At 47.4% G+C, this 25832-nt stretch overlaps 2 protein-coding genes across 2 annotated transcripts; both read left to right on the top strand.

The window, feature by feature from the left end:
* The first annotated feature begins 1722 nt into the window (after positions 1-1722).
* Positions 1723-5792, top strand: LOC142598637 (keratin, type II cytoskeletal 6C-like). Its single transcript, XM_075737683.1, has 9 exons — positions 1723-2313; positions 3087-3301; positions 3480-3540; positions 3706-3801; positions 3935-4099; positions 4225-4350; positions 4570-4790; positions 5309-5343; positions 5461-5792. The coding sequence occupies exons 1-9, from the start codon at positions 1723-1725 to the stop codon at positions 5790-5792; spliced, it is 1842 nt and encodes a 613-aa protein (XP_075593798.1).
* A 4938-nt stretch (positions 5793-10730) lies between these two features.
* LOC104636827 (keratin, type II cytoskeletal cochleal-like) lies at positions 10731-14555 on the top strand. The gene is made up of 9 exons (XM_075737685.1): positions 10731-11237; positions 12129-12343; positions 12522-12582; positions 12748-12843; positions 13019-13183; positions 13309-13434; positions 13630-13850; positions 14142-14176; positions 14284-14555. Exons 1-9 carry the CDS (start codon positions 10731-10733, stop codon positions 14553-14555), a joined length of 1698 nt encoding a protein of 565 aa, XP_075593800.1.
* Positions 14556-25832: the final 11277 nt, after the last annotated feature.

The following is a 25832-nucleotide window of genomic DNA, read 5'->3' as shown; positions in this document are numbered from 1 at the left end:
CGACAGTCAATGGCATTTATGGTTCTGATTCCTCTAGTGGCTTTTGAAAGGGATTCTCTGGGCTGGTTTTTCAAAAGCTTTGAAGTGTCTGTGGCTGAGGCCATGTAGTGATGCTTTCAAACAAGATTTGGTTGCACAAGTCTTATAGGAGATTCTGAAAATTCCTTATGAATGTATATATTCACATGTAGGTCTTTTGAATGACCTTGAATTAATATTTATTATTGTTTTAAACCTTTTGAAGGGCTGTAATGTATATTTTCTCTGTCACTTTTTGATTAGTTGTGATGGTTATTATCTAGAGACAATGTGAAAAGTCATTGTGTATTTTCCTCATTAACTTAAATATATATTTGATTGATAATATCCAGGCAGATAATACCTTCAGAATGCCTTTTAAATAGTATTTACAGATCTCACTTTCCTTTTAACCAGCACCAATAATCTAGTTTCTCCAGAACACTGCACATCAGTATCATTGTATATTTTCTATTGTAATCTGGAATATTATGAGTAATTATTTAAAATTTCGTTTACATACAATAAAAAATGGGCTGCTTTATTTCAGTGACATCCTACAGAATACATTTCTAATATGTGTTCCTTTCCCAACAAAATATTTGAAATGAAGAGGATATACTATGCCTTTAGAAGTTGTAATAGCTCCATTTCTCAATGGAGTTTTTCAACTTCAGCTGTCTCATCTTTGGAAATAACGAGGTAAACAAGAGGTCAGCAACATTCATCTGAGCAGTAGGAACCCCTCACCACCTCGAATTGTTCATCTCTTGTTCGGTTTCTATGGTGCTTGTCTGTCTGTCCCCAATTATTGTCACCGAAGCAGCTGCCCAACGTGTCCCTTCGTTCTTCCACAGGTCGCCATTCCCCGTCGCCCTCAGAAGAGCGCAGAGAAGGAGCCTGGTGATTCAAGTTATCGTGTTCACTCTGCTCCAGCATCATCCAAGGTCCCAGTTAGTTGTCACAGATTTGGGCAGATACAGTTGGAGGGAATTTAATACACAGGGAGAAGACACTCCCACTCAAAGTGACACCACGTGCACTCCAAGGAGATGCAATTCCTTTCTAGCAGAATATGCTGAGTCTCTTCAAACTTTGGTGTCATGAGTTCTTGTTCAAGATTGGGAAACTTCTTCTAAAATGCCAAAGGCAATTTTACATATAAAAAGGGGATTTAGGGTGTGTTTAAGGAATTGTGAAAGCTATATTATAGCTGGGATTTCATCAAAACTTCTCCTTTCAGTGGAGCTTTGATTGGAAAGATCTATATCTGGAATTAGTCGGAACCATTAATGAAGGCGGGAAGTCCAATGAGGGGCTGCAGAAAAGTGCATTATTGTAAAAGATGATTTCCAAGATGTCATAAAGATATGAGAGTCCACTTAGTCATTGAGACCTGTTTAGATGTTCTTGTTCTTTTATTCACTTCTATATTACAGGGTGTGTTTCTAGGCAGGCCCAAATATGGTAAAGCTCAACTGAGAATCTGTCAACAACACCATGCTGATGAAAATAATAAATTGGTTTCCACCTTCACACCCATGCCGTCCCAGCCCACCTCCAGAAGCGGATAAAAAGGACTGACTGAAGCCGGGGAAGTCAGAGAAGACTGTGCAGACTTCTCTCTGCATTCAGCCCTCAGCAGCACAGCTCCGTTGGTCTTTCTGCTCTTCTTGACTTTGACTCTGCTTGGAAGAAACAGCCATGTCTCGGCAATCTGTCTGCAGAAGCTTTGGAGGCGGGAGTAGAAGGGGCTACAGCTCTTGCTCTGCCATCGGTGGTGGCTTTGGAGGAGGTGGCGGCAGAAGCAGGATCAGTTACAGCTCATACTCCTCATCCAGGGGAGGTGGAGGAGGTGGACATTGTGGAGGTTTTAGCAGCAGGAGCCTCCATAACATAGGTGGCAGCAGAAGAATTACCGTGGGTGGATGTTATGGCGGTGGAGGATACGGAGGCAGAATGGGTGGCTTTGGTGGAGGCTACGGAGGAGGAATGGGTGGCTTTGGTGGAGGAATGAGTTGTGGAGGAATGGGTGGCTTCGGTGGAGGAATGGGTGGCTTCGGTGGAGGAATTGTTGGTGGAGGAATGGGTGGCTTTGGTGGAGGAATGGGTGGTGGAGGAATGGGTGGCTTTGGTGGCCCTGGCTTCCCTGGAGGCATCCACCCCGTGCAAGTTGACTCAAGCCTCCTGCGGCCGGTCCATGTTGAGATTGACCCCCAAATCCAGCAAGTGAAAAACCAGGAGAAGGAACAGATCAAGACTCTTAACAATCAGTTTGCCTCCTTCATTGACAAGGTGAGAATTTAGGACTGTGCTTGTTTGGAGGTGGGTGTTTTAGACGACTTTCCTGTGGTAGGGAAAGGGAATGGTTTTTCTTACCAACAAGTACTTGTTGAAATTTGCATGTCTGATGCCTTAGTAGTAAGTTATTATTAAGGTCTTATTAAGTAATATGGAACAATGGACAAGGTTTTCATGCTAACGGAAGACTAATAACAAGGTCTGCAGGATGTTCTGTGGATTCTCTTGCCCAGTCTTCACTTCAGCCTAATTTCTAGTGATTCAGGGTAAAGTCATCATCGTATATTTAGTTACCCTAAGAGTTCTCACTAATGTACTTTTAATTATGATGAAACCTTCTTTTCAAGGAACTGATTCTACAAACATAAGAGTGTTAACAAGCTTTCTATGATTATTTCAAATAGATAAACCCCCCCAAAACAGAATCCCTTGTAGGACAATGTATGTATTTATGTATAGTTAGATGAAAAATATAATTGTTTTATTGATGCCACTACTGCAAAGATGATAGCAATGTCCAAAGCTGATGCTATGGAAAATGAGGGTGGTGTTTTCTCTTGGCAACCCCTTTTTGTCCCAAAGTGAGAGGTTTAGAATGACTCAAAATTTAATGATGCTTGTCATGCACTTTAGGAGCTTGGATGTTTAAATGAGTCATAGTTGGGTATTTGGGAAATGATTCCTATGGCGTCCCAAAAAGCAGGAGGTTTGAGTAATGCGATTTCTCCCTGGGTGAATATCTCACAACCCTCTTTGTGGGCTTTCAGGTCCGCTTCCTGGAGCAACAGAACAAGGTCCTCTCCACCAAGTGGGAGCTCCTCCAACAGCAAGGGCCTTTGGGGCCAAGGAAGAACCTCGATGTCATCTTTGAAAATTACATCCAGAACCTGAGGAGGAGGCTAGACTCTCTCCTGGGACAGAGGGGACAGCTGGAGTCGGAGCTGCAGAACATGCGCCAATACGTTGAGGAGTACAAAACCAAGTAAGTGCAGTGACAGAGTAAGGAAGAAGTGAGCACCAAGACAGGAGAGCTAAGCCACCTTGGAGATTCCCACGCTGCCTTCCCTCTGTAGAAATGCCCTGGAGGGAAGCGGGGCTCTGCTGGCTGGCTAGCTGAGGAGCAGTCCAGGAGACTCATCTTGTCTTGTCCCCTTCAACAGGTATGAAGAGGAAATCAACAGGCGCACCGCTGCTGAGAACGAGTTTGTGGTGCTCAAGAAGGTGAGTCACAGAGGAAGCAGGAGAGAGGGGTGCGAGGGGACAGGCTGCAAAGGTGTTGGAAGGAGGCAGCACCAAATGGGCAGCTTCCAACAGGAGGCATTGGGTGCCACCAGCTCTGCTGGGATGGGAGGGAGCCGTTGTCTATCCGTGTGATGTCTCCTTTAGGACGTGGACTGTGCCTACATGGCTAAAGTAGAGTTGGAAGCCAAGGTGGGAGCTCTGACCGATGAAATCAACTTCCTGAGGTGCATCTACGAGGAGGTAAGAGCTCTCCCTTCCCCTGGGATGGATGGAGTTGCAATGAGGTGTGTGGTGGCCAAAGACACTGAGGTTGTACTGGATATCCATATGGATTTAGGCTTGAGAATCACTTGAGCTGCCTGTCTTGTTGCAGGAACTGTCTCAGATGCAGACAATCAGCCGGGACCTGTCCGTGGTGGTGTCCATGGACAACAACCGTCACCTGGATCTGGAAAGCATCATCGAGGAGGTCAGGCGTCAGTACGAGCAGATTGCTCAGAACAGCCGGGCTGAAGCTGAGGCTTGGTACCAGAGCCGGGTGAGTTGGGAAGAAGTCAAGGCACTTGGGACAAATCGCTGCCTCCCTCGCCACAGGGCATGGGAACCACCTGAGTTCTGGATAGGTTGTGTCACTGATGGGTTGCTTTGTCTCCATGCTGTCAGTATGAAGAGCTGCAGAGCACTGCTGGAAGGCATGGGGACAGCCTCCGCAACACCAAGATAGAGATCCAAGAGTTGACCAGGAACATCCAGAGGCTGCGGGCTGAGATTGAGAACGTGAAGAAGCAGGTAGGGGTTCCTCAGCATTTTGCTGGGTAATGGGTCACACCTGAGCTGGGTGGTGAGCTAAGGATAGTGGGTGGGCAATGTATTGATTGAACTTCAGGTCCTTTGGAGGAGATTGGTGGCTCCTCTCAATTTTCCACCCAGTTTGTGCCCTAGGGGCTGCTCCAGTGGAGGCTGTGCAGAAGGTAACTGCAAAACCACTCTTCTTTTTCTTTTTCTCAGAACCATCAGCTGCAGTCAGCCATTGCCGAGGCCGAGGAACGGGGTGAGATGGCCCTCAAGGATGCCAGAAGGAAACTGGAAGAGCTGGAGTGTGCCCTGAGCAAAGACAAGGAGGAGCTGGCTCGTTTGCTGAAGGAGTACCAGGAGCTGCTGAACATCAAGATTGCCCTGGACGTTGAGATTGCCATGTACAGGAAGCTACTGGAGGGAGAGGAGAACAGGTATCTCACTCTCTTTGTATCTCTTTGGCCGAATTCTTGACAGATTATACTGTAAGTCAAATTTTTGCATGCACTTTAAAAATAAATTTCATACCACTCATGCTCTAATTCTGACCCTTAAGCAGAAATGATTTCCATATTTCTTCTAAGAATGTCAAATTCAAGGCTGTTGATTTCTTTTAAAGAATAATTGGGAAATTCAGAAAGAATAGAGAATATATAACTTGTAGAAAAGAAAGAAATTTTTTATGCTGAGGGTGGTGAAACACTAGCACAGGTTGCCCAGCGAAGTTGTAGATGCCCCATCCCTGGAAAGATTCAAGGTCAGGTTGGATGGGACTCGAAGCAACCTGATCTGGTTGAAGCTGTCCCTGCTCATTGCAAGGGGTTGGACTGGACGGTCTTTAAAGGTCCCTTCCAATCTAAACCATTCTAGGATTCTATGAAAAAAAGGGAAATTCTCAGCTGAAGAAATGTGCACTTCTGGTAGGATTAACTGGTCCTGTTTTCCCTCACAGGCTGTGCAACGATGGCATGTCCAACGTCAATGTCTGTAAGTATCTGCATTTGTTTCCTCATGAAGCAGTAGCAGACCATGTCTGTTTGGAGATACAACCTGCCAGTATGTTACGGGTACGTAATGGGTGTGTAACCTGTGCTTCTCTTCCAGCTGTGGTAGGCAAGACCACCATCTCCGGAGGCAGAGGAGGCATGGGAGGAGGCTTTGGAGGTGGCAGCGGCATCGGAGGAGGCTTCGGAGGCGGCAGCGGCATGGGCGGAGGAATGGGAGGAGGCGTATGTGGAGTAGGAGGAAGCTTTGGAGGAGGAAGCATAGGCGGCAGCTGTGGAATGGGAGGAGGAATGTACAGCGGTGGCTTCTCTTCCGGAAGCGGAAGGTTGTGCGGCTCTGGAGGCGGCAACTTCAGCTCCGGCGGGGGATCGTCCTCCGTACGGAGATGTGTCACGACCACCTCCGTCAAATCTTCTGGCGTGAAATTCTGAGCCCCGAGGCCAGCTTGAACAAGGAAAGAAGCATCTCCTACCTTCTCCCAGCAGCAGCCCAGCCTCCTTAAACCCAGCTCCGGTGTCCTGCAATGAAACAAACTGTGACCCTCACGGCCCGCCACGGACCAGCGCGTCTACCTGGCGCGGTCTGTGGCAACGCCATGTCCCAAGCCCAGTGATGAAATCACCGATGAGCAAAGAAAGAAAAGTCTCACCTGGGGATGCCCAGCACGGAGAGCTGATTTGCAGGAGGGAAATGCTCTGCCTTTCTCGCTGTGTTGTACATTTCTGGCTGCCTCGTGGCAAACGTGTATAAAACTCCTCTTTCCCCCTCTGTCCTCGTGTCCCTTCCTCGATGGCCGTAGCCCTGGGGTGCTTCTGCATGCGGTACATCCTGCTGCTTCCATTCACTGGTGTTTGGGCTGAGGGTAGATGTGGGGCAAGCGGGACTCCTGCCTTGGCCGAGCCGGGAGGGAGCATCTTCTCGGCCGGTGGCCAGAGGGATTGCGTGCCCCAGGGTGGAGCATCTGGGCAGCTTGGCTCACCTGGGAGCCCCGGGTGTGCTGTAAGCAGGAGCTCTCTCTGGAGCAGTGGCTTCCAGTTCCACTGGTCCTTGCTCTCCGTCACACCTGACAAGACCTCACTCAGACGTGGACTTCTTCTAAGGAGAACAAAGCTTGCTCTTCAGTGCCAGCCCCCCTTGTGACATGGAACGAGATGTACTGTCCCCACCTCCCTTCCTCTTCTGTTTGTGGTATGCCCTACTTCCTTGGGATGTTGCCATTCTCAATAAATTGCAGAGAACATTCGTGATGTCTTTGTGTCGTTGCTTTGGGAGTGACTTCCAGGCAAGATGGGTTTTGCTGTTGGGGAAGCAACTTGGTAGGAAGGTGTGGGTTGCTCTTCTGTTCAGCGTGTTGTGACTGTGCTTTGGGGGAACTGAACGGGTGTGCAAACCTAGCTCGGCACGTGTCCAAGCATGGGTGATGCCTCTTGACTCTTACCAGTCGTGGCAGTGCCTGAAAACACAAGCCCGTACCTAGAATGGTGGGGTTCTAGACGCTCAGTTCACACAACCTGCACCAAATGTGAGTGGGCAGAAGCACTGGAAGCCCAAACTGGAGGAAATCAGGAGGCTTCTAAATTTTTGGGCAGGTCCCGATATAGCCCCATCCTTGGAATCATGTGTGTAGTTGTTTCCCCAGCAGATGTCTTCATTTGTTGTGTCTGGAAACGTCCAACACAGAGGGGTCCGGCACCTTCTGAATCAATGAGGATGCTACAGGGTGCCCCGTGCCAATATTTAGGGCTCAAACTAAGGCACTCGGTGCCCTGTTGCCCATGTCACATTTTACCATCATGCTCTGGATACAAACAAATCGCTGCTGCTCTAGGAAAGGGGTTTTATCAATCTCTTACTTGGATTTCAGATTTTTAGAGCAAGAAGCAGCTGTGTACAGGGTATGCTGAAATCACAAACAGAAAGTTATGGGATTTGTGCAGGAAGGCTGCCAGTGCATAGTGGTGAAACCAGTAGAGAGCCAAACAGCTTGATTGATGATGGAAATCGGCAGCGGCAGGGTGGGAGCAGACATCAGATCAGCCTCGCTGTTGTCTGTTCATCTGAGTTTCCTGCCTTGGAGTGGACTTTATTTTGTGGTTAGGGGAAGGTGGCAATGGTAGGAGTCTTGTGGGCAGAGGTGGGAGGGCAGGTCTAACAGCTGCCTGTAGGCATGGATATGGACGTTGGCCAAGCACCTGCCCTCTGGTGTACGAGTAGGCTGTGGCCAGGCACGCTGCACACCTCGGCACCCTACAAGCACCAGGAGTGCTTGAGAACCATTAACACATCCTCCCCTTCGCTGGCCAGCACTGGGAACATGTAGGGCTGGGAGGGCATGATTCATCCCCAAACTGTGGGCTCAGGTACCCTTCAGCTCCCTGAAAAGTCGATTATTTCCCCCAGGGTCTGTTCTTTGCATTGAGAGCAAGAGGGAGAGATTGGGTCTGGCTCGAGGAGGGGCTATGGGAGCAAGACTGGGAGAAGAATGCTGATGTGTTTGATCCGTGCTTCAGTTCCACCACCACAAGAAGAGATCAAAGAGGCAGAAACCACTTTCAGTAGTGGTTCAGGAGTCCCACAACAAACTGTTGTGAGCTGCCAGTGTCCCCGTAGCAGGTCAGGAAGCTGCAGACTGAGGAAGAGGTCCAGTCAAGGCAGCGTGAAATGGCTACAGAGCTCTCGGAAGAGGGACTTCTACATGCTTGGAAACCCAGCAGAAGTGAGCTAGGGCTGGGCAACGTGGCTGGGTTTGGCCCAAACAGAAGATGATGAGAAGGCAATGCCTCTGAGAAGCTGAGGATGTGCCAAGAGCACTTTGGGCTTTGGCTTGGGGCAAGAGTCACCTGTTTCCATTCTTAATTTTAAGACTATATTTCTTCTCAGCTTTAAAATGTTAAACATGGTGTTGTAGGCATTGTTGTGAGGAGTCATTGCAACATCCTCCTCTATGCTACCAGAACCTCTTTGCTGCAGCCTGGCTTGGTCTCCATCTACATTTTCTGCAGAGTTTACACTTTGCCTACTGTTGATGATTTTGCTGTGCACAGCTCCTTGCGTAAGAGATCTGAAGGAAGGGCTGGAGCCCAGGCTTGGTATTGACTCTTACCTGGAGGAGGCTGAAGTGACTCCAGGTTTGGTATAATCTTCACATCTTGTCTGAAGACGTCAGAGTGACTCAATCTGGGCGTCTTATCTGTACGCGCTGAATGTGGTCAGCATCCAGGCATTTGGCTGACTTAGCAGATCTTCCCCCTTGCCATGGAGCCGCCATGTGGGATGTTACAACGAAGTCATGCTGCCTACCGAGAAAGGCAGCTACCGTGCGTTTGGCAATCTGGAGGGCGGCCGTGAGAAGAGACAACCTGTTTTCTCTAAGCAGAACCCGAGCTACCCGACACCTCCCTGGGATTGCTCATCACGAGCGAGAGCGCTGGACTGTGGGATGACCTGGAGTGCGTAGCTCTCTGTCTTGAGGATAACCACGGAGAATTAAGACCCTCTTCGTTCGAGCTGTTTTTGCAAGGGCGCGTGTCCCCTCCCTGCCGTAGGGATGGCTGCCCATCCTCCAGCTGCAACCTGTCTCAGGGGGCAGGCACTCACATCTGGACAACCCTTGGCCAACCATTCCTTGTGTCCCTCAGGGGGAACGTTCTCCAGTCCCCTACGCCCCGTTCTGTAGAAGAGACCGTGGTGTCAAGCTGCCTCCGTCTCAGCGACAGTCAATGGCATTTATGGTTCGGATTCCTCTAGTGGCTTTTGAAAGGGATTCTCTGGGCTGGTTTTTCAAAAGCTTTGAAGTGTCTGTGGCTGAGGCTGATACCTAGTGGTGCTTTCAAACAACATTTGGTTGTATAGTTCTTATGGGTGATCATGATAATTCAAACACACATTTGTATTCCACTTTGAAAGCTTAAATACAGTATAGAATTGTACCGCTGAAATGCTGAGAAGGCTCTAAACTGTGCTTCCTTTAACATTTATTGATGATTTTCAGGAGCTAAGCAGTAGGAAAAATATTTTTTCTCAGAGTTCATAAATGTAACTAAAATGTATATTTGATTAATAAGATCCAGAAGACAGCTGCAAGATGTCTTTCAGGTGAATGTTCTACTTTGTAGCCTGTGCACAAAATTAAACATTATTGTTATCTAGTTTGAATCAGCAGTTGGTGTCCTAAAAATACATCTTTCTAAAGTGAAATTTTCAGCACCCTCTCTTCCCCCCACTCCAAATTTACTGCGGTCAAAGATGTGGTCAAAGATGCCATACCTCTCACAGCACACTTCATATGCAACAATTGTCATCACTTAGGAAAGCATCGCAGAGCTTCTTCTACCTTTTAGTTGCCCTTTTTTTCAAAATGATCTAGTATGATGAAGTCAACCTGACCATTTGCCTACCAACTTAAGTAAAAAAAAAAAAAATAAAAAAAAAATTAACAAGTCATTGTTATTCCTGCCTGCATTTCTCTGCTATTTGTCTGCCTTCAGTCATTGTTACCACATCTAGTGCCCAAAGCGTCCTTTCATTCCTCTGCAGGTTTGGCAACCCCTGTGGCCATTTGAAAAGCACAAGGAAGGAGCTTGGACATCCTCGTTCTCTTGCTCATTCCGCTCTGGTGCTCAGAGTCTCGGTACCTGGTTATCTCAGAGTCAGGGAGACACGTTTTGCAGGAATGTGCCCTAGAAGAAGGCACTCCCATCGCAACTGATGCTCTTAGGAGAGGAACCTCCTTTCTGGATAAAGGAGAAATGCTGACCGTTGTTAAATGTTAATGTGTGGTATTTTTGCTCTACACTGGGAAACTGCCTCTTGGAAAGTCATCGGCAATTTTCTGCTTAAGAAGGAGATTTGGGGCGTGCTTGGGGGAATTGTGAAAGTCTCATTCTAGTTGGTTTTCACCAAAATGCTTACCCGACATTGAACGTCAGTGCAAAAGATCCAGATCCAGACAAACTGCGAAATTGTTAGGAACAGATAGAAAGGTGGGAGGAGGGAAGAACATGACTACATCACTGTAAAACATATTTTTCCTGATGCCATAAAGATATGAGAGTCCACTTACTCATTGAGACCAGTTTCAGTGCTCTTGCTCTTTTATTCTCTTCTGCATTGCAAAGCGTATTTTTGGGTGGAGTCAACAATTTGGCAAAAATCTGTTAACCGCACCAAGCTGATGAAGACAGTAAATTTGTTTCCTCTTCACGCCCTTGTAGACCCAGCCCACCTCCAGAAACAGATAAAAGGGAATGCCTGAAGCTGCGAAGCCAGAGAAGACTGTGCAGACTTCTCTCTGCAGTCATCCCTCAGCAGCACAGCTCCGTTGGTCTTTCTGCTCTTCTTGACTTTGACTCTGCTTGGAAGAAACAGCCATGTCTCGGCAGTCAATCTGCAGAAGCTTCGGAGGCGGAAGCAAAAGGGGATACAGCTCTTGTTCTGCCATTGGTGGTGGCTTTGGAGGAAGTGGGGGCAGAAGCAGGATCAGCTATAGCTCATTCTCCACGTCCAGGGGAATTGGAGGCAGCGGACGTTGTGGAGGTTTTAGCAGCAGGAGCCTCCATAACATAGGTGGCAGCGGAAGAATTTCCATGGGTGGCTCTTATGGCGGTGGATACGGATGTAGAATTGGTGGCTTTGGTGGAGGCTATGGAGGAGGATTTGGCAGCATTGGAGGAGGTGTCATTGGTGGAGGAATAGGCTTTGGTGGTCCTGTGAGAGGTGGTCCTGGGTTCCCCGGAGGCATCCAACCGGTGCAGGTTGACCCAACCCTCCTGCGGCCGGTCCATGTTGATATTGATCCTCAGATCCAACAAGTGAAGTGCCAGGAGAAGGAACAGATCAAGACTCTTAACAATCAGTTTGCCTCTTTCATTGACAAGGTGAGAGGCTGGAACTGTATTTGCTTGGGAATGGGGAATCTGAGGAACGTTCCTGTGTGGTGGAGAGGGAAATATTGTCCTTCTCAGCTCAGGGCTGGCAGGTCTGGAAGGCTGTTAGTGTTTTCATTGAGTCCTCCTAAGGAAATGTAAAAATTTTACATCCGCAGAGAAACCAAAGGACTTTCTCCAGGTTTGGTTGCTCCAAATTCTTCCTTAGCTTTCCTCTCTAGTGTTCTCTGTTCAGTCAGGCCAGAGCAATCATGATATACTCACTTATCCTAAGTGGTTCTTTACATCTGTCCTTTTCCAAGGATAGTTTCTTCTTGAGGAGCTTAGAATGTAGGAATGAGCATTTGACTAATTCCTGGCAGTTCCTTATTTCAGTTAAAGTACAGACGAGTATTCTTTAGACTGTCTGCACTGGAGAACATGGCTTATAAAGGTGCTTCAAAGTTTTAAAAATATATACATACGTATTGAATACTTTTTGTATCTGATGAGAGGAATGTTCTCTGATATTGAGACACTTGGGGTTTCATTCACTGGAAGGTAAAAAATGTCTGATGCTTCTGCAAATTAATGTGGGTCAAAATCTGCAACTGGAAATGACAATAATTTGTAAATCTGGAATGTAATAATTCCAATAGATAATTAAAAAAAAAAAAAAGAGGACAGAAATGTAGGAGGAGAAAATAGGAGAAATTCAAGAATAGTTGAAAAAAGACGAGAAAGAAGGGAGGAATCTTTCTCTCGGAAAACTGGCTTTCAATTACCCAAGGTCCTGTTGGGTATTTGGGAAATGATTCCTATGGCGTCCCAAAAAGCAGGAGGTTTGAGTAATGCGATTTCTCCCTGGGTGAATATCTCACAACCCTCTTTGTGGGCTTTCAGGTCCGCTTCCTGGAGCAACAGAACAAGGTCCTCTCCACCAAGTGGGAGCTCCTCCAACAGCAAGGGCCTTTGGGGCCAAGGAAGAACCTCGATGTCATCTTTGAAAATTACATCCAGAACCTGAGGAGGAGGCTAGACTCTCTCCTGGGACAGAGGGGACAGCTGGAGTCGGAGCTGCAGAACATGCGCCAATACGTTGAGGAGTACAAAACCAAGTAAGTGCAGTGACAGAGTAAGGAAGAAGTGAGCACCAAGACAGGAGAGCTAAGCCACCTTGGAGATTCCCACGCTGCCTTCCCTCTGTAGAAATGCCCTGGAGGGAAGCGGGGCTCTGCTGGCTGGCTAGCTGAGGAGCAGTCCAGGAGACTCATCTTGTCTTGTCCCCTTCAACAGGTATGAAGAGGAAATCAACAGGCGCACCGCTGCTGAGAACGAGTTTGTGGTGCTCAAGAAGGTGAGTCACAGAGGAAGCGGGAGAGAGGGGTGCGAGGGGACAGGCTGCAAAGGTGTTGGAAGGAGGCAGCACCAAATGGGCAGCTTCCAACAGGAGGCATTGGGTGCCACCAGCTCTGCTGGGATGGGAGGAAGCCGTTGTCTATCCGTGTGATGTCTCCTTTAGGACGTGGACTGTGCCTACATGACTAAAGTAGAGTTGGAAGCCAAGGTGGGAGCTCTGACTGATGAAATCAACTTCCTGAGGTGCATCTACGAGGAGGTAAGAGCTCTCCCTTCCTCTGGGATGGATGGAGTTGCAATGAGGTGTGTGGTGGCCAAAGACACTGAGGTTGGACAGGGTGCCCACATGGTTTTGGTTTGGAGAGGCTACTTGGAGGTGCTGCTCTTTTTTTCCCCTCCTCATATGGTCAGGCTAACTCATGTCTTGGTTGTAGGAATTGGCTCAGATGCAGACAATCAGCCGGGACCTGTCCGTGGTGGTGTCCATGGACAACAACCGTCACCTGGATCTGGACAGCATCATCGAGGAGGTCAGGCGTCAGTACGAGCAGATTGCTCAGAACAGCCGGGCTGAAGCTGAGGCTTGGTACCAGAGCCGGGTGAGTTGGGAAGAAGTCAAGGCACTTGGGACAAATCGCTGCCTCCCTCGCCACAGGGCATGGGAACCACCTGAGTTCTGGATAGGTTGTGTCACTGATGGGTTGCTTTGTCTCCATGCTGTCAGTATGAAGAGCTGCAGAGCACTGCTGGAAGGCATGGGGACAGCCTCCGCAACACCAAGATAGAGATCCAAGAGTTGACCAGGAACGTCCAGAGGCTGCGGGCTGAGATTGAGAACGTGAAGAAGCAGGTAGGGGTTCCTCAGCATCTTGTTGGGTAATGGGTCACACCTGAGCTGGGTGGTGAGCTAAGGATAGTGGGTGGGCAATGTATTGATTGAACTTCAGGTCCTTTGGAGGAGATTGGTGGCTCCTCTCAATTTTCCACCCAGTTTCCACCCAGGTTGTGCAGAAGGGAACTGAGAAACTGCTCTTCTTTTTCTCAGAACCATCAGCTGCAGTCAGCCATTGCCGAGGCCGAGGAACGGGGTGAGATGGCCCTCAAGGATGCCAGAAGGAAACTGGAAGAGCTGGAGTGTGCCCTGAGCAAAGACAAGGAGGAGCTGGCTCGCTTGCTGAAGGAGTACCAGGAGCTGCTGAACATCAAGATTGCCCTGGACGTTGAGATTGCCATGTACAGGAAGCTGCTGGAGGGAGAGGAGAACAGGTGAGACCCGCTGTCAGGTTGGCCTGACCAAAGTACTGTGTCTCCTTGGGATAGACTTAGGTTTTATCATCTCTCACAACCCATTTAATGTTGGAATCTGATTGACTTCCATTTTTCTGCCCAAGTTTTTAAGCCCAAAATAGAAACGAGGTCCCCACCAGGCATATTTCTCAGTGGTTTTGATTGATGTTAAATGAAACAAGAAATAAAAGGAATACTTGGGAAATTGCATGGCGCTCAATTGCCTTCTACGATATTAGATTTACAACTTGTGTTCCTTTCCCTACACAGGCTCTGTGGAGACAACCCATCCAACGTAAATGTCTGTAAGTATCTGTTCATCGTCCTCTCTGCAGAATGGCTTTTACCCTGGGTTTTCTGAGGATTCCTGGGCTGTCACTTGACGTACAGTGAGCCTGTCCTTCTCTTGCAGCTGTGGTAGGCAGAACCACCATTGCTGGAGGCAGAGCCGGTGGCTTTGGAGCCAGCAGTGGCATGGGAGGAGGAGTATGTGCAGTCGGAGGAGGAAGCATCGTTGGAGGCAGTTGTGGCATAGGAGGAGGAATACTCAGCGGTGGCTTCTCTTCTGGAAGTGGAAGAATGTGCAGCTCTGGAGGTGGCAACTTCGTCTCAGGGGGTGGATCCTCCTCTGTGCGGAGATGTGTCACCACCACAACGGTCAAATCTTCAGGTGTAAAATACTGAGCCCTGACCTCAGTCCCTCCAAGGAAAGAAGCATCTTTTCCTTTCTCCAGCCAGCAGCACAGCCCCTTCCATCCTGAACCACTATCCAGCAAAGAAATGAACTGTTTCCCTCCTGAAATCATCCCACCCAAGGGGAGATTTGCAGCAAAACAACATCCTGTTGGCCGAGCCTGGCTCCTCTCTGAGCTCCACCAGTCTCCAGGGATGAAACATCTCCCTGGTGGGCACCAGGGTCTGCAGAGCTCATCCGAGCATCTTCCGCTGCGTTTCTCGCTGCTACCCCTGGCTGCTGCGCTGGCTGAGGAGGAGCGTGTATAAAACTGCTCTTTCCTTTCACTTTTTAAGGTCTCTTTTTCAATGGCCATGTTTCTCTTGCATGTCCTGCATGTTACCCACGTGCTTGTTTCAGCTATATCAGGAATTCACATAGGCAGAAGAAACGTGATAATGTCTCATAGTCAGATTTAGGAGTGAAAAAAAGGTTTCTGGAGATGTCCACCTTCCCTCGGTGGAGTAATTTGGCAGCTTTAATATTTTATAGATTCCTTTCCCTTTTCTCCTTCATATCTGACATATGTATGGCCTTATTGCAAACCTTCTGTTGCATGAACCCTACTGCATGGTTGCTTTCTACCAGCACCCCTTTCCTCCAAGTTCTTTCACTACCAATAAACCGCAGACAGATGAAAAAATATCTTTGTGTCGTCTTATCAATTAATGGTCAGCAGGGGAGGCAAAACCACGTTTTGTTCTTCACTGTGAGGAACGGCAATGCCCACGGTGCTCTGTCCTATGGTGCAAATCACTGAGCACTATGAACTGCCCAGCTGGGGTGAGGAGGAGGAAGATGGTCCTTCTCTCTCCTCTTAGGACGTGCCACCTTGCTCCTCTACAGTAGACTCCACATGTCTCTGCGGGGTGGGAGAGCCATGGCTGTGAGGAGTGTGGCACAGGAAGGGAATACACGATGCGAACCTGGTGGCCATGAGGTGGGGGGATTGTGCTCATCCCAAGTGTAGCAGGATGAAGCGTCCAGCTCTCAGTTGATGGGCACCTCAGGAGCAAGGCAGGCAGGGCCACCAGCAGGGACATTGTGGTTGGGACATGGCTATGAATGGTGGCAGGTGATACGTGGTGGTCTGGATGTGATGGTTTGAACATGGTGGTTTGAACAGGACAGTTGTGGCAGTTGGACTGGTGTGGTTTGACCACTGCCATTGGGATGTGGCAGTTTGAACATGGCCATTGGGATGTGGCAGGTAGCGCCAGGACTCAGCACAGCTGTCATCCCAAGAGGACACACAGCCAACCCATCACCACCATGCTGTGGCTCAGTCCTGATGGCGCCTGGAGCTCCCACCCAGGCACCCTGGAGGCCACGATGGGGGAGGACACCAGTGACAGGTCTGCAGCGGGTGGTTAATGCTCTGATGAAGAGTGGTTGTCCTCCACCTTTGGCTGGCACAAGGGCAAGCAGCTCCATCTATCTGACGAGCAGGGCTCTTACATGGGCACCGGCACCTCATATGTGAGTGATGGGAAGGCTGAAGATGCTCTGTGGACACAAATTACTCATGAAAAAAGGCAGCGTGAAAGTATGAGACAGAGCCTCAAACCTGCTATTATAACTCCAGATTGCCCAGCCAGGTTAGTCATTAACCCTCTCTAAATAACATCCCATTGCAACCAAATTAATTTGATTAATGCTTGGCTGTATTCTTCTCCGGCATTGGGAGGAGCGAGAGCCAGAACGGTAGGTGAATCAACCCTGACTGTACTGTAGCGTGCGCGTTATCCTGGTGCGGTCTCGGTGTTTGTCAGATAGAAGTATGGAAATGGAGAAGATTTGTATTGCAGAGTCCTTGCCATCTAAGTGAACCAAACAAATGAGGAAGAAATGGTATTTCTTATTTGAACTAGTGTTACTTTCATGCCACTTTTATTTTCCCCCAAATATTCTCTCAGTTGACGCACCTGATTTCTTAATCTGATGTTTATACCAGGCTATAATACGCCTTATTCTTTTGTTTGAATAAACAGTGACATTTCTGATCATAAAATTTATAGGTTGGGATGGGAGAGACCAAGAAGCCATCTCCTACTTCCTCATCCCAGCGAAGAATCCGAGGACAGGCACAGACCAAGACGGTGCAAAGCCCTAGAGCATCCCTGGGGACTTCCTTGGGAGGACAGCAGAGGGGGTGACGATCTCCAGGGTGTTGAAACCCAGGAAGCCAAAGCTGCAGGCTTCGTCCTGCAGAAAACCGCAGGCTTTTTATAAGTTCCCTGAGTTTTTCCTGGAGAGGGGCCAGGCAATAACACGGAGGTACTGGAGTTTATCTTTCCCATCTGCTGTGCTCATGAAAAAGGGAGTAATGCTAATTGCTCAAGGACATCGTGCTTGAATGAAAGATCGTAACAGCCCAGTGACTGGGCTTCGTTTCGTTCGCTCCATGGGGCACAGTGCTAGCTGCCAGCCCTAGTGTGAAAGTAGATCCATATTTGCAGCAACGGGGCTTGTTTTGCTTAAAACGAGTGAATTTACTTGTCGAACAGCCTCAGTGTGATCAAACAATGATAATTCCTCCGTACTTTTTGGTAGAGCTGTTGCTATTTTGGACATAGAGGATAAAAAAGACAGAATAAATATATTTTTTTGTTGGTTTGTTAAGTTCTGGTTTTCTACAGAGAAAGACATGTGCTGTCTGTGCTAATACAAGATCTGCGTAGGTGCTCGCGAGAGCCTGCCTGCATTTTCAGATCATTTGTGGCTGGAAAAGATTGGAGTTCAAAGTGAGATGGCAAACACCTTGCTCCTAGGGTTTACCACTGAGTCTCCACCACTCCGTCTGAGTGACATGGGGTTATGAGACATGGGGTCTGGGACTGCTGGCCTCTCCAGTCACCAGCTGGTTTAGTGCAAGACCACTGGTGGCTAGATGCCCTGTGGCTCAGAGGACAGTTAGGTCTGAGCTGGTGGGACTCAGAGCATTCTTCCTTGCACCAAGCATTGCTGAGGTGGAACAGAAAGGAGACCTCATCCTCAACAAAGCCAAAAGCAAACTGGATGAACACTGCAGAGCCCTCAGTGGAGCCAAAGAAGAGTTTGGCCAGGCACTGAAGGCCTTGTTGAGTGTGAAGGTAGCCCTGGACATTGAGGTTCCCATGTGCAGGAAGCTGCTGGAAGGAGAGGAGAGCAGGTAGATGTCTATCATAGAACCTGGTTCAAGGTGTGCGTGGTGCAATATTCTTTGCATTAGAACATGGAAAGAAATATAATAGGTGCAATATTTTATGAGCTTATTGGGGAATGAATCCAGGTGGCATTATATTGGCTGTAATTAGAGCTGTAATGAGTTTTTAATTGTTACTAATCATGTTTATTATGGGAGGGCCTCAGAAGCTTCCAAGATTGCTTCCCTTGGGTTGGTCACTGTGCAAATATGGAGGAGACTCACCCACTTTGTAGTTGTATTGGATATGACAGTGACCAGCTGGTAAGCAGGAAACATTTGCTTTTAGGAGTGGCATTGCTTTGTGGGAAGGATGGGAACATTATCACCTGAGAGGTAATCTGCCTCTGCATCCTCGATACTGTTATTTACGTGGCACATACCTCCTCAGCAGCTGGAGTCCTTCAGGATCCTGAAGGATCAGATGTTCAGGGCAATGGAACCTACTCCGGCTTGGATGCTGGTGCTTCTCTGCCCTTCATCTTGCTTCCACACTTACTAGCTCTGCCCTAAGAGTGGGCTGATACTCCTTTACATTTACACTCATGACCCCACAATTCACGTTTTCTGACCAGCTTTATTGCTGGTGCCCATCAGGCCTAGGTGAAAGTCTGCCTGGCGTGGCATGGCATGGCATGGCATGGCATGGCATGGCATGACACCATCCATTCTTAACTAGAAGTATGGGTTGAAGCAAGTCTACATCTCCCATAGCCTGGGGACCAGGGCTTGCTGGGCAGACATGATGATGATAGGGTAGACACAGCCACAAAGTGCCACTAGAGGGCTGTGCAAGGGACACTGCCCCGTTCTCACACGCACCCAAACCTGCTGTTGTCCTCCAGGTTGATGACAAATTGACTTTCCCATAAATTATCGGTCGTGCGGAGATGGGAATTTCAGGTTATGTAGAAAACCACTACTTAAAGGAAGGACCAGCTCCATTCCTAGTGCAGTCACCGGTCACAAGTGACAGTCTGATGAAAGATGAAAGTGGTGTGTTGCGTTTGCCAATAACCATGTTTGTGGCAGATCTGTCCAAGCTGCAGGTCCTCTGCCTTGCTGGATCTTTACAGGGTTTTGTATGGGGCCAGAATCAACTGAAACAGGAACCAATCCTTGTCTTAAACTTGGACGGTCACTTCATGCAGGTCATGGAGGTCCTCAGACCACTCTCCCTTCCTTCTCCCCCACAAAACTACTCTCCGAAATCCCTAGAATAAACTTTCTAAATTTTTTTTTGTGCCTCCACAGGTGTTTGAAATGTGCTGGAGTAAAGGCTGGGCTGGCAGCCAGGGAACCAAGCCCTTCAGCTGGCTTGCATTGCTTTCTTTTCACCCCTCCGACCAAGCCCAGTTCCTTGCAGACATATAAAGAGGAAATACACTGATCCTCTGTTAGAAGGTCTGTTTTTGTGCTACAGCCTTGTCTGTTTGAAGTAAAGCAGCTGAAAAAGAACAAGGTGTTATCATACCTGCTAGCAGCACAGCCTGCTTGTAAAACTTTTGGGCTGAGAAAGAAATGGCTTCTGTGGCTTTGCAGTAGAAGTGTCTCCAGATATGTTGGGAATAGAGGTGTTTCCTACAGGTTGGAAGTTCTCAGCTGGGAGGGTGCTATGATGCTGAGTGGTCTTAAGGTCATGTGGCAAATCTCTTGGGTGAAATTGGGTTGTTTGGTGGAAAAAGATAAGCTAGCTCCCCTCCATCACATCTGCTGGCATCCAAGAAGTCACCCTGAACCAAGACTTCCTGGCACCTCTCAGTCTAGGTGTTGACCCTGAGGTCCAGAAGGTGCATAAGGCTCGAGAAGGAGCAAATCAAGACCTTCAATGAAAACATTTCCTCCTTTGTTGACAAGGTAGGATTTGTAATTTTTTTCACTGTTACACTTGTAAAGACTTCTGGTAGGATATGGTGTTCAGGGGTAGGTAGATGTGGGGAAAGAAAGATACCTTCAAGGATGGATTCTCTGGAGAGAGAATCACATTTTGGAGGTGGTGGTTTCTCTTTATCAGCTTTGCAAAGAACCTAAATGGCTAGATTAGCCAAAATACTTACCTTCAGAGTTGGGCATCACATGATGACTTTTCTTCAGACCCTTCCCTTGCTGGGCAGGAGGTCTAGTCAGAGAATAAGCAAAGTTCAGGTGCTTTTTGTGTTGCTTTACCTTTTCTCCACCTGTTTTATTGTCCTGTAGATGCTGTTATTGATGCTGCAGAGCTAATGACAGCAATTGAGGTTCCACTAACTCAAAAGAGTGATTTACTCAATTGATCACAAAGTATGACCTTGATTGGACTAATTATCAGCTCTAAGCCAACTGGGAGGCCAACCCAGGTGGTATGTAAGTGTGATTGGGTGTGGTGAGCTTCCCAGATGTAATGACACTGCCTGGAGAAGGCAGCACTGGGACCTACTTTTGTAGGCTGGTAATGACATTGTTTACTGGATCCTGAACATCTGCCAGAATTATTTCCAGCTGTTTCAACTTCCTGTGGGAAGAGATGTTATTAAAATTGTTCTTGATCATAAACAGTGTCTTTTGATGCTTGCCGGAGCTCTCTTAGCATGTTCTCTACCTCTACTCTCTGACCAAGTGAGCTATTGATTCCCTGCTTACCTAGGGAAGACTGATCCACTGAGCATGAAAGGCTTTTCCTGTGTTTTCCTTAAATTTCGTAAAAGTGGAAAGGACTGCTGGGATGTTTAATGCCTTCAGCTGCCAAAAGAAACCTTGCAAACGAGAGGAGGTGGCTCAGCTGAACGGGTTGAGTGTCACTCAGGGGAGACCAGCCTCTCATGGTTTCAGCAGCTCGGGTGTAGTGAAAGGAACCCCACCACAGCTGGTTGCTGTGGATCCTGGTTGAACCATGACTGGGTGAAGCTGCTTCTCTTGGGGTCCTCCCAGAAGCAGTCCCCAAAGTCCCCAACTCTCAGCCCATTCCTGTAAGTGCTGATCGCCGGTGTCAATTGCTGAAGTTTCAGCAATTCCCTTTGCTTATTCCCACTTACAGCGGCTTTTCTTGATCAAGATCTAATATTATTCCTCTATTTAAATCATGAATGCCATTATATTGGCTATTTTTCTGCTGGGGAGCAGCTGTACATAGAAATAAGTCATGTTTTCTCATGACACCTGGCACATTTAACCTAGAGTTCAACTCAGTTTCCTCTTCATCCTCATTTTTCTTTTTTCTTTTTTTTTTTTTCCCTGCAAACCATATCTCTCCTCCTCCTGAAACCCTTTGGAGATTTCATCTCTGCCTCGCTCCAGCCCCACACACCCCAGCTTGAGGGCATCAGCTGCAGGTTTGTTGTGTGTGGAGGAACCAGGACTTGCTTAGCCTTTAAGAGATCTCGGGGATCAGAGAGCATGGTATTTTGCATTAGGTTAGCCAATAAAGTAATAAGCTTCTACTTCACTCACTGTAGTTGTTAATAATAACAGCAATAGAAAAATTACTTCACTATTTTCACACATTATGATAAATTGATACTTTCACATTCTTGTAGAGGAAATAAAATATTAACAGATATAGTAATAATGATGAGTATTTTCTGAATAGGTAATATTATAGGTGGTTACAAGTAAGTTATTGACTTGTTTACCTTCCTGTTAACCCAGAATAATTAGCCATTTATCAAAATAGCCATTAGTCATTTGTTAACGGGATTGCAAGGTAAAGTAATACTTTGCTTTGTATTAGCAGAATACCTGCTGGTCCAGACTTGAGACTAAACCCAAGCCTTAACGCAGCCCACCTCTCTCCCCATTCAAAGTGTCTCAAACAGGCAAAACCAAGATGGGAACTGACCTACCCCACATGAGGTAGAAGTCATCCTGCCTAACCCTGGCCTTCTCAAAGTCAGAGGTCTAATCTCAAGCCATCACGCAGGTCCCTGCACAGTCAAGGAGAGAGGTTCATAGCTCCAGGGGCAGCTCTCCTTGCTCCTCGTAGGTTTTCCACCACTTCCACGCCGTGTCTCCTCAGCTTTCCTTGCTGTCATTGTACTTATGAACTGGGCACTTGGTTCCGACCTCTTACAGGTTGGTCTGTGCTGCCCCTGACCTCTTGGTCTCCATCTTATTCTACTTGTTGTCCTTCCTCCACTCAAAAAGAAATCACTCGCATGCAAGCAGAGACGCACTGTTGCTTCTTACCATCTGAAACACTGTGGTGCGCCGGTTGTTTCCATCTGTTGGTATTATGGAGCAGCTCCTGATGGAGAAGCCAGTGATGGGTACTGTGCCAAGTTCCTCCTTATCTATCCATTGAGCTCATGTTGTTTGGAGTGGCTGGCTCTGCCCCCTCACTGTCAATCCCAGCCTCCACCCTGGTTCTGTGCGATCCAACCACAGCACTTCCACAAAACGCTTCTGTTTACCAAAGATAAAAGAATATTTTCCCCCAGGAACCCACTCCCAACCAGCTGAACTCAGTACCCACGTATATCAGTCTATGCAGGAGAGATCCCCCTCATCTTGGGGGCTTCCCAGACCTCCTCTAATTATAGGTTCCTTGTCAGGAAGCTTCACTGTTTTACTATGAAGGGTTGACAACTCATGTAATTCTGAACATGGGTTTATATAGGTCTTTTTTTTTTCTGTGGTCTAATAGCAACTTTCAGTCCCACCTAGATGTAGGTCAGGCAAGGTGCTCTCCAAGCTGGGGAAACTCCGAATTAAAGTAGTATAAACCTTTGGTAGAATACCGGCATGTCATTTTTTTCCTGCCATTACAAGTTTTTTTGACACTTCTCTTCCTTTTGTTCTCTCCTCAGAATCTCTTACCACCTGCATTGGCCACAGAAAAAGTTTCTTGTCAGTTCGTGTGATGGAAGGTGGGAGAAAATGAAAGTCTGTGGTATGAAAGGCATTTTTATTAGTGTGTCTATGTGATTGCAGCCCCATTTTCTAAGTGACTTAGGGCCCTACTTATGCAGGTATTTAGGCAACTAGTGATCAAGATCTACTAGTTCAATCCTCTGTGTGTGTGTCTACTTTATCTGGACAGCTAAGTACTGTATTTATTAATGTACTACTGTACCACACTGCTGAGTGTCCACGGCACTGGTATGCAGTAGTTACTGAATAGGATTAAGTACAGTAATGTACTTATTTACCTACCCTCTGCTCTGCCAAGATCACTAGTTTATGTTCAGCAGTGATGAAAAGTAGCTAGGTCTTTCTTCTAAGACATCTGCAGGATTTTAGTCGTTTTAGGCTTTCTATTTTGAGCTGATTAAAATGGTTCTGCAAGAATGAAGAGGCATTTCCTTGAGTGTTAGTCTAAGTACTAGAATTTATTATTCCCATTTATTGTTTGGGATGACTGGAGGTGGACAGAGATGGATGTGGGTTGTGGAAGCTGGCAGGTTACTGCATCAGTTGTGCTCAAAGAGCTAAAGCTTGGGTCTGTTTGTGAATTTGTGGTTTGAAAATGCCAATCTTTGGTGCAGTCTCTGTGACGTGGGTCTGACGGAGGATGGCTCAACTCGCGTTACTGAAAGTCAAGAGCTGAGCGAGGTCCCGAGGTTCCCTTATGGTCCACCTAGGGAAATGAGACCATCCAGAAGGGCACGTCATGTCACCTGTCTCAGAGGCTTCTCTGGATGGGAGGAACATCACCACCTGCTTCATGGACTGTTCTGGGTGGGAGAAATAACACACAGATGTTCTGTGCTTGCTCTGACAGCTGTGCAAGAAGTCCAACTAGTCAATTTTACATGAATAACTTTTGGGATGCAATTTAAATCTATCTTTAAAATCCCCAACAGCAAAGAGCTAGGTTGACCATGTGGCCATGTGAATAGCCCCTGAAGACTTCCATTCCCTGGAAGATTCTGTAATAACCCATCTCCATGGTAAGGATGTTTGTTGAAACTTTGGTCCTTCTGGTCCCTGTGTGTTGGGAACTGTTTTGCCGTCTCTTTTAAAGCTTCAGAGCAGAAGCTACCCAGGCATGTCCAAGAGTGATGCCAACTCAATGCAGGGAAGAGGAAGGTCTCACAGGAAGCTCACCCTTGATCTGCAGGATGCATGAACATCCTTCTGGATGCATCGCTGTTTTTGGAGCCAGCTCAACAGGTTCAGGTGTGGCTTGGTCTACTGTGCCAAGGCTGAGCTGGTGCCAGCAATGATCACAACAGCAGCCTACACGCCGTGCTCTGGATTATGTGGCACGTGGGGTAGGTTGGCTGCTCTTCTCATGCAGGGTTTGGAGGAGGCCTTCTCAAGCAGGACACGGTTTCCTCAGAGATCAGTGCAGTGGTTCTGTATGCATTATCACCTGGTTTGCTTCACGCAGCGTGTTGATGTATGTATTTAGGGCAGTGATTTTGGATAGACATCTCCCTAACCATTGTTCCACATGGAGCTGGCTTGTTTGGTCTGTGAGTGTTCCCTTCCCTAGGTCATAACGCTTCCTTCTGAGATCCATGTGGATGATCTAGAGTATCGCCTGATGCAGCATGCATTGGAATGAGCCACTCTCAAAATGAAGAGTGGGAATGAAGATGAATTGCACCCAAAGTAGTCATTCATGGACTCAACAGGCAGGTGAACAGCAGCAACCCTTTAAAAATTCCTGTGCATATTGCTGAGGAATCGTTAGTTAAGGCAAGAAAAAGTGATGTTTAGGTCAGACCTCACAACGAAAATCATGGGTCATGTCCATGGAGTCTCACCTCCTCCTGATGGGAAGTCACATGTTGTCCTCCTAATCTTTACCCGAGCCTAATAATGGCTTCAAAATCGCACAGGAGTTTCAGACGCAGTTTGTCCTACACAAGAGTTTTGCAGGGAGTGGATACGGTTCTGAAAGCATCTTTCAGCCTGACTGAAATATGGGAGTGAAGGAGGACAATTGACGTTGTCTTCTCTTGAGATGCATCAGCATCTAGAAAATATTGAGCTCAACTAAAACAGAACAGGGAAGACTTTTGGATAATATCCTAATGCTTTGGCAAATCTTACCCAGATGTGTTGAAATGGATCTGTTTCCAGATTTTCCCCCCACTCACTTTTACAGTCATGGTCAATACACTTTTTTTTTCTGTTCACCATAATTATTCTTTCCAGTGGGACACAGAATTCTCAGTCCAAGTCAGATTTTTGTATAAGTATATAAAAAGAGGAAATTCAGTGGGAAATTTGGTTGAAATTCTCAGTAAAATGTAGGTAACTAGTAAAGTTTAATTACAAAAAAGTAGCACAAATGGAAGGTCTGGGTTACCAGTTGACCATTCCCAGTGTAAGGCCATAAGAGACAAAGTTTGGTGGGGAAAAGTAGTACTTCTCATCTGGTTGTCTGGAAAACACTGTGTCTATTTCTGGGAAAAGCCCTCATCTGGTCACTAAGCGTGCAAAATCTTGTCCACTTCTAGATATAACAGCTGGTTGAATAACCTCTTCCTACAAACCTTTCATTTAGGGGATCGACAAGGCACTTTCCAAATGGAGCTGGAGCAAGGGTTACAAAGCTCTGACCACGTAACCTCTATATCACCAAGGGTTCACAGTGTGGCTTTATCCAGTACCTTCGGAAGGAAGAACATCCCCCTTGGGTGAAGCCCTGCTCCCCCTAATGTTGTGTAGGGGACAAAGAGGAGGTGCTTGCCATGTGGAAATTATTCTACCAGTGCTTTGGGAGACAGCGTATCAGATCTCAGCTGTCTTCTGGAGATGTTACTCAAGGCTGAAGACTCAGTGGCATTGTCAGCAGCTGGAGTTGGCTTCCAAATGCTTTTTAGTGAGTCCACGGCCTCATGGACTCAGTAGTCTTGCACTGGAGTGTGCTCAGACTGGAAAGGTGGAATCTTGCACAGAGATGAGGAGAGGGAAAGGGATGGATCAGGCAGATGCTCAGTGGGAGAATCTGGGTAGAAAAGCTTGGAGCCCAGCTCCGTGTTTGATATCTCAGACATCCAGTGGTGGAGCCTTTAAATAAACAACTACCCACAAACAAGTGGTTTCAGTTTGTGGTCTAACTACTTCCACATGGAAGAGCAGGAGTAGCCAAGAGCAGAAGGGCCAAGAGTCCTAG

This window comes from Balearica regulorum, chromosome 29, assembly GCF_011004875.1.
Source record: "Balearica regulorum gibbericeps isolate bBalReg1 chromosome 29, bBalReg1.pri, whole genome shotgun sequence".
Lineage (NCBI taxonomy): Eukaryota > Metazoa > Chordata > Aves > Gruiformes > Gruidae > Balearica > Balearica regulorum.
This window is presented reverse-complemented; position numbering and strand designations above follow the sequence as displayed.

Coding starts and splice junctions, on each gene's coding strand:
- LOC142598637 (XM_075737683.1), top strand. CDS start 1,723: ATGTCTCGGCAATCTGTCTGCAGAAGCTTTGGAGGCGGGAGTAGAAGG. Junction 3,802..3,934: donor TGAGGTGCATCTACGAGGAG/GTAAGAGCTCTC, acceptor GTCTTGTTGCAG/GAACTGTCTCAGATGCAGAC. Junction 4,351..4,569: donor TTGAGAACGTGAAGAAGCAG/GTAGGGGTTCCT, acceptor TCTTTTTCTCAG/AACCATCAGCTGCAGTCAGC.
- LOC104636827 (XM_075737685.1), top strand. CDS start 10,731: ATGTCTCGGCAGTCAATCTGCAGAAGCTTCGGAGGCGGAAGCAAAAGG. Junction 11,238..12,128: donor TTGCCTCTTTCATTGACAAG/GTGAGAGGCTGG, acceptor GTGGGCTTTCAG/GTCCGCTTCCTGGAGCAACA. Junction 14,177..14,283: donor CCCATCCAACGTAAATGTCT/GTAAGTATCTGT, acceptor CTTCTCTTGCAG/CTGTGGTAGGCAGAACCACC.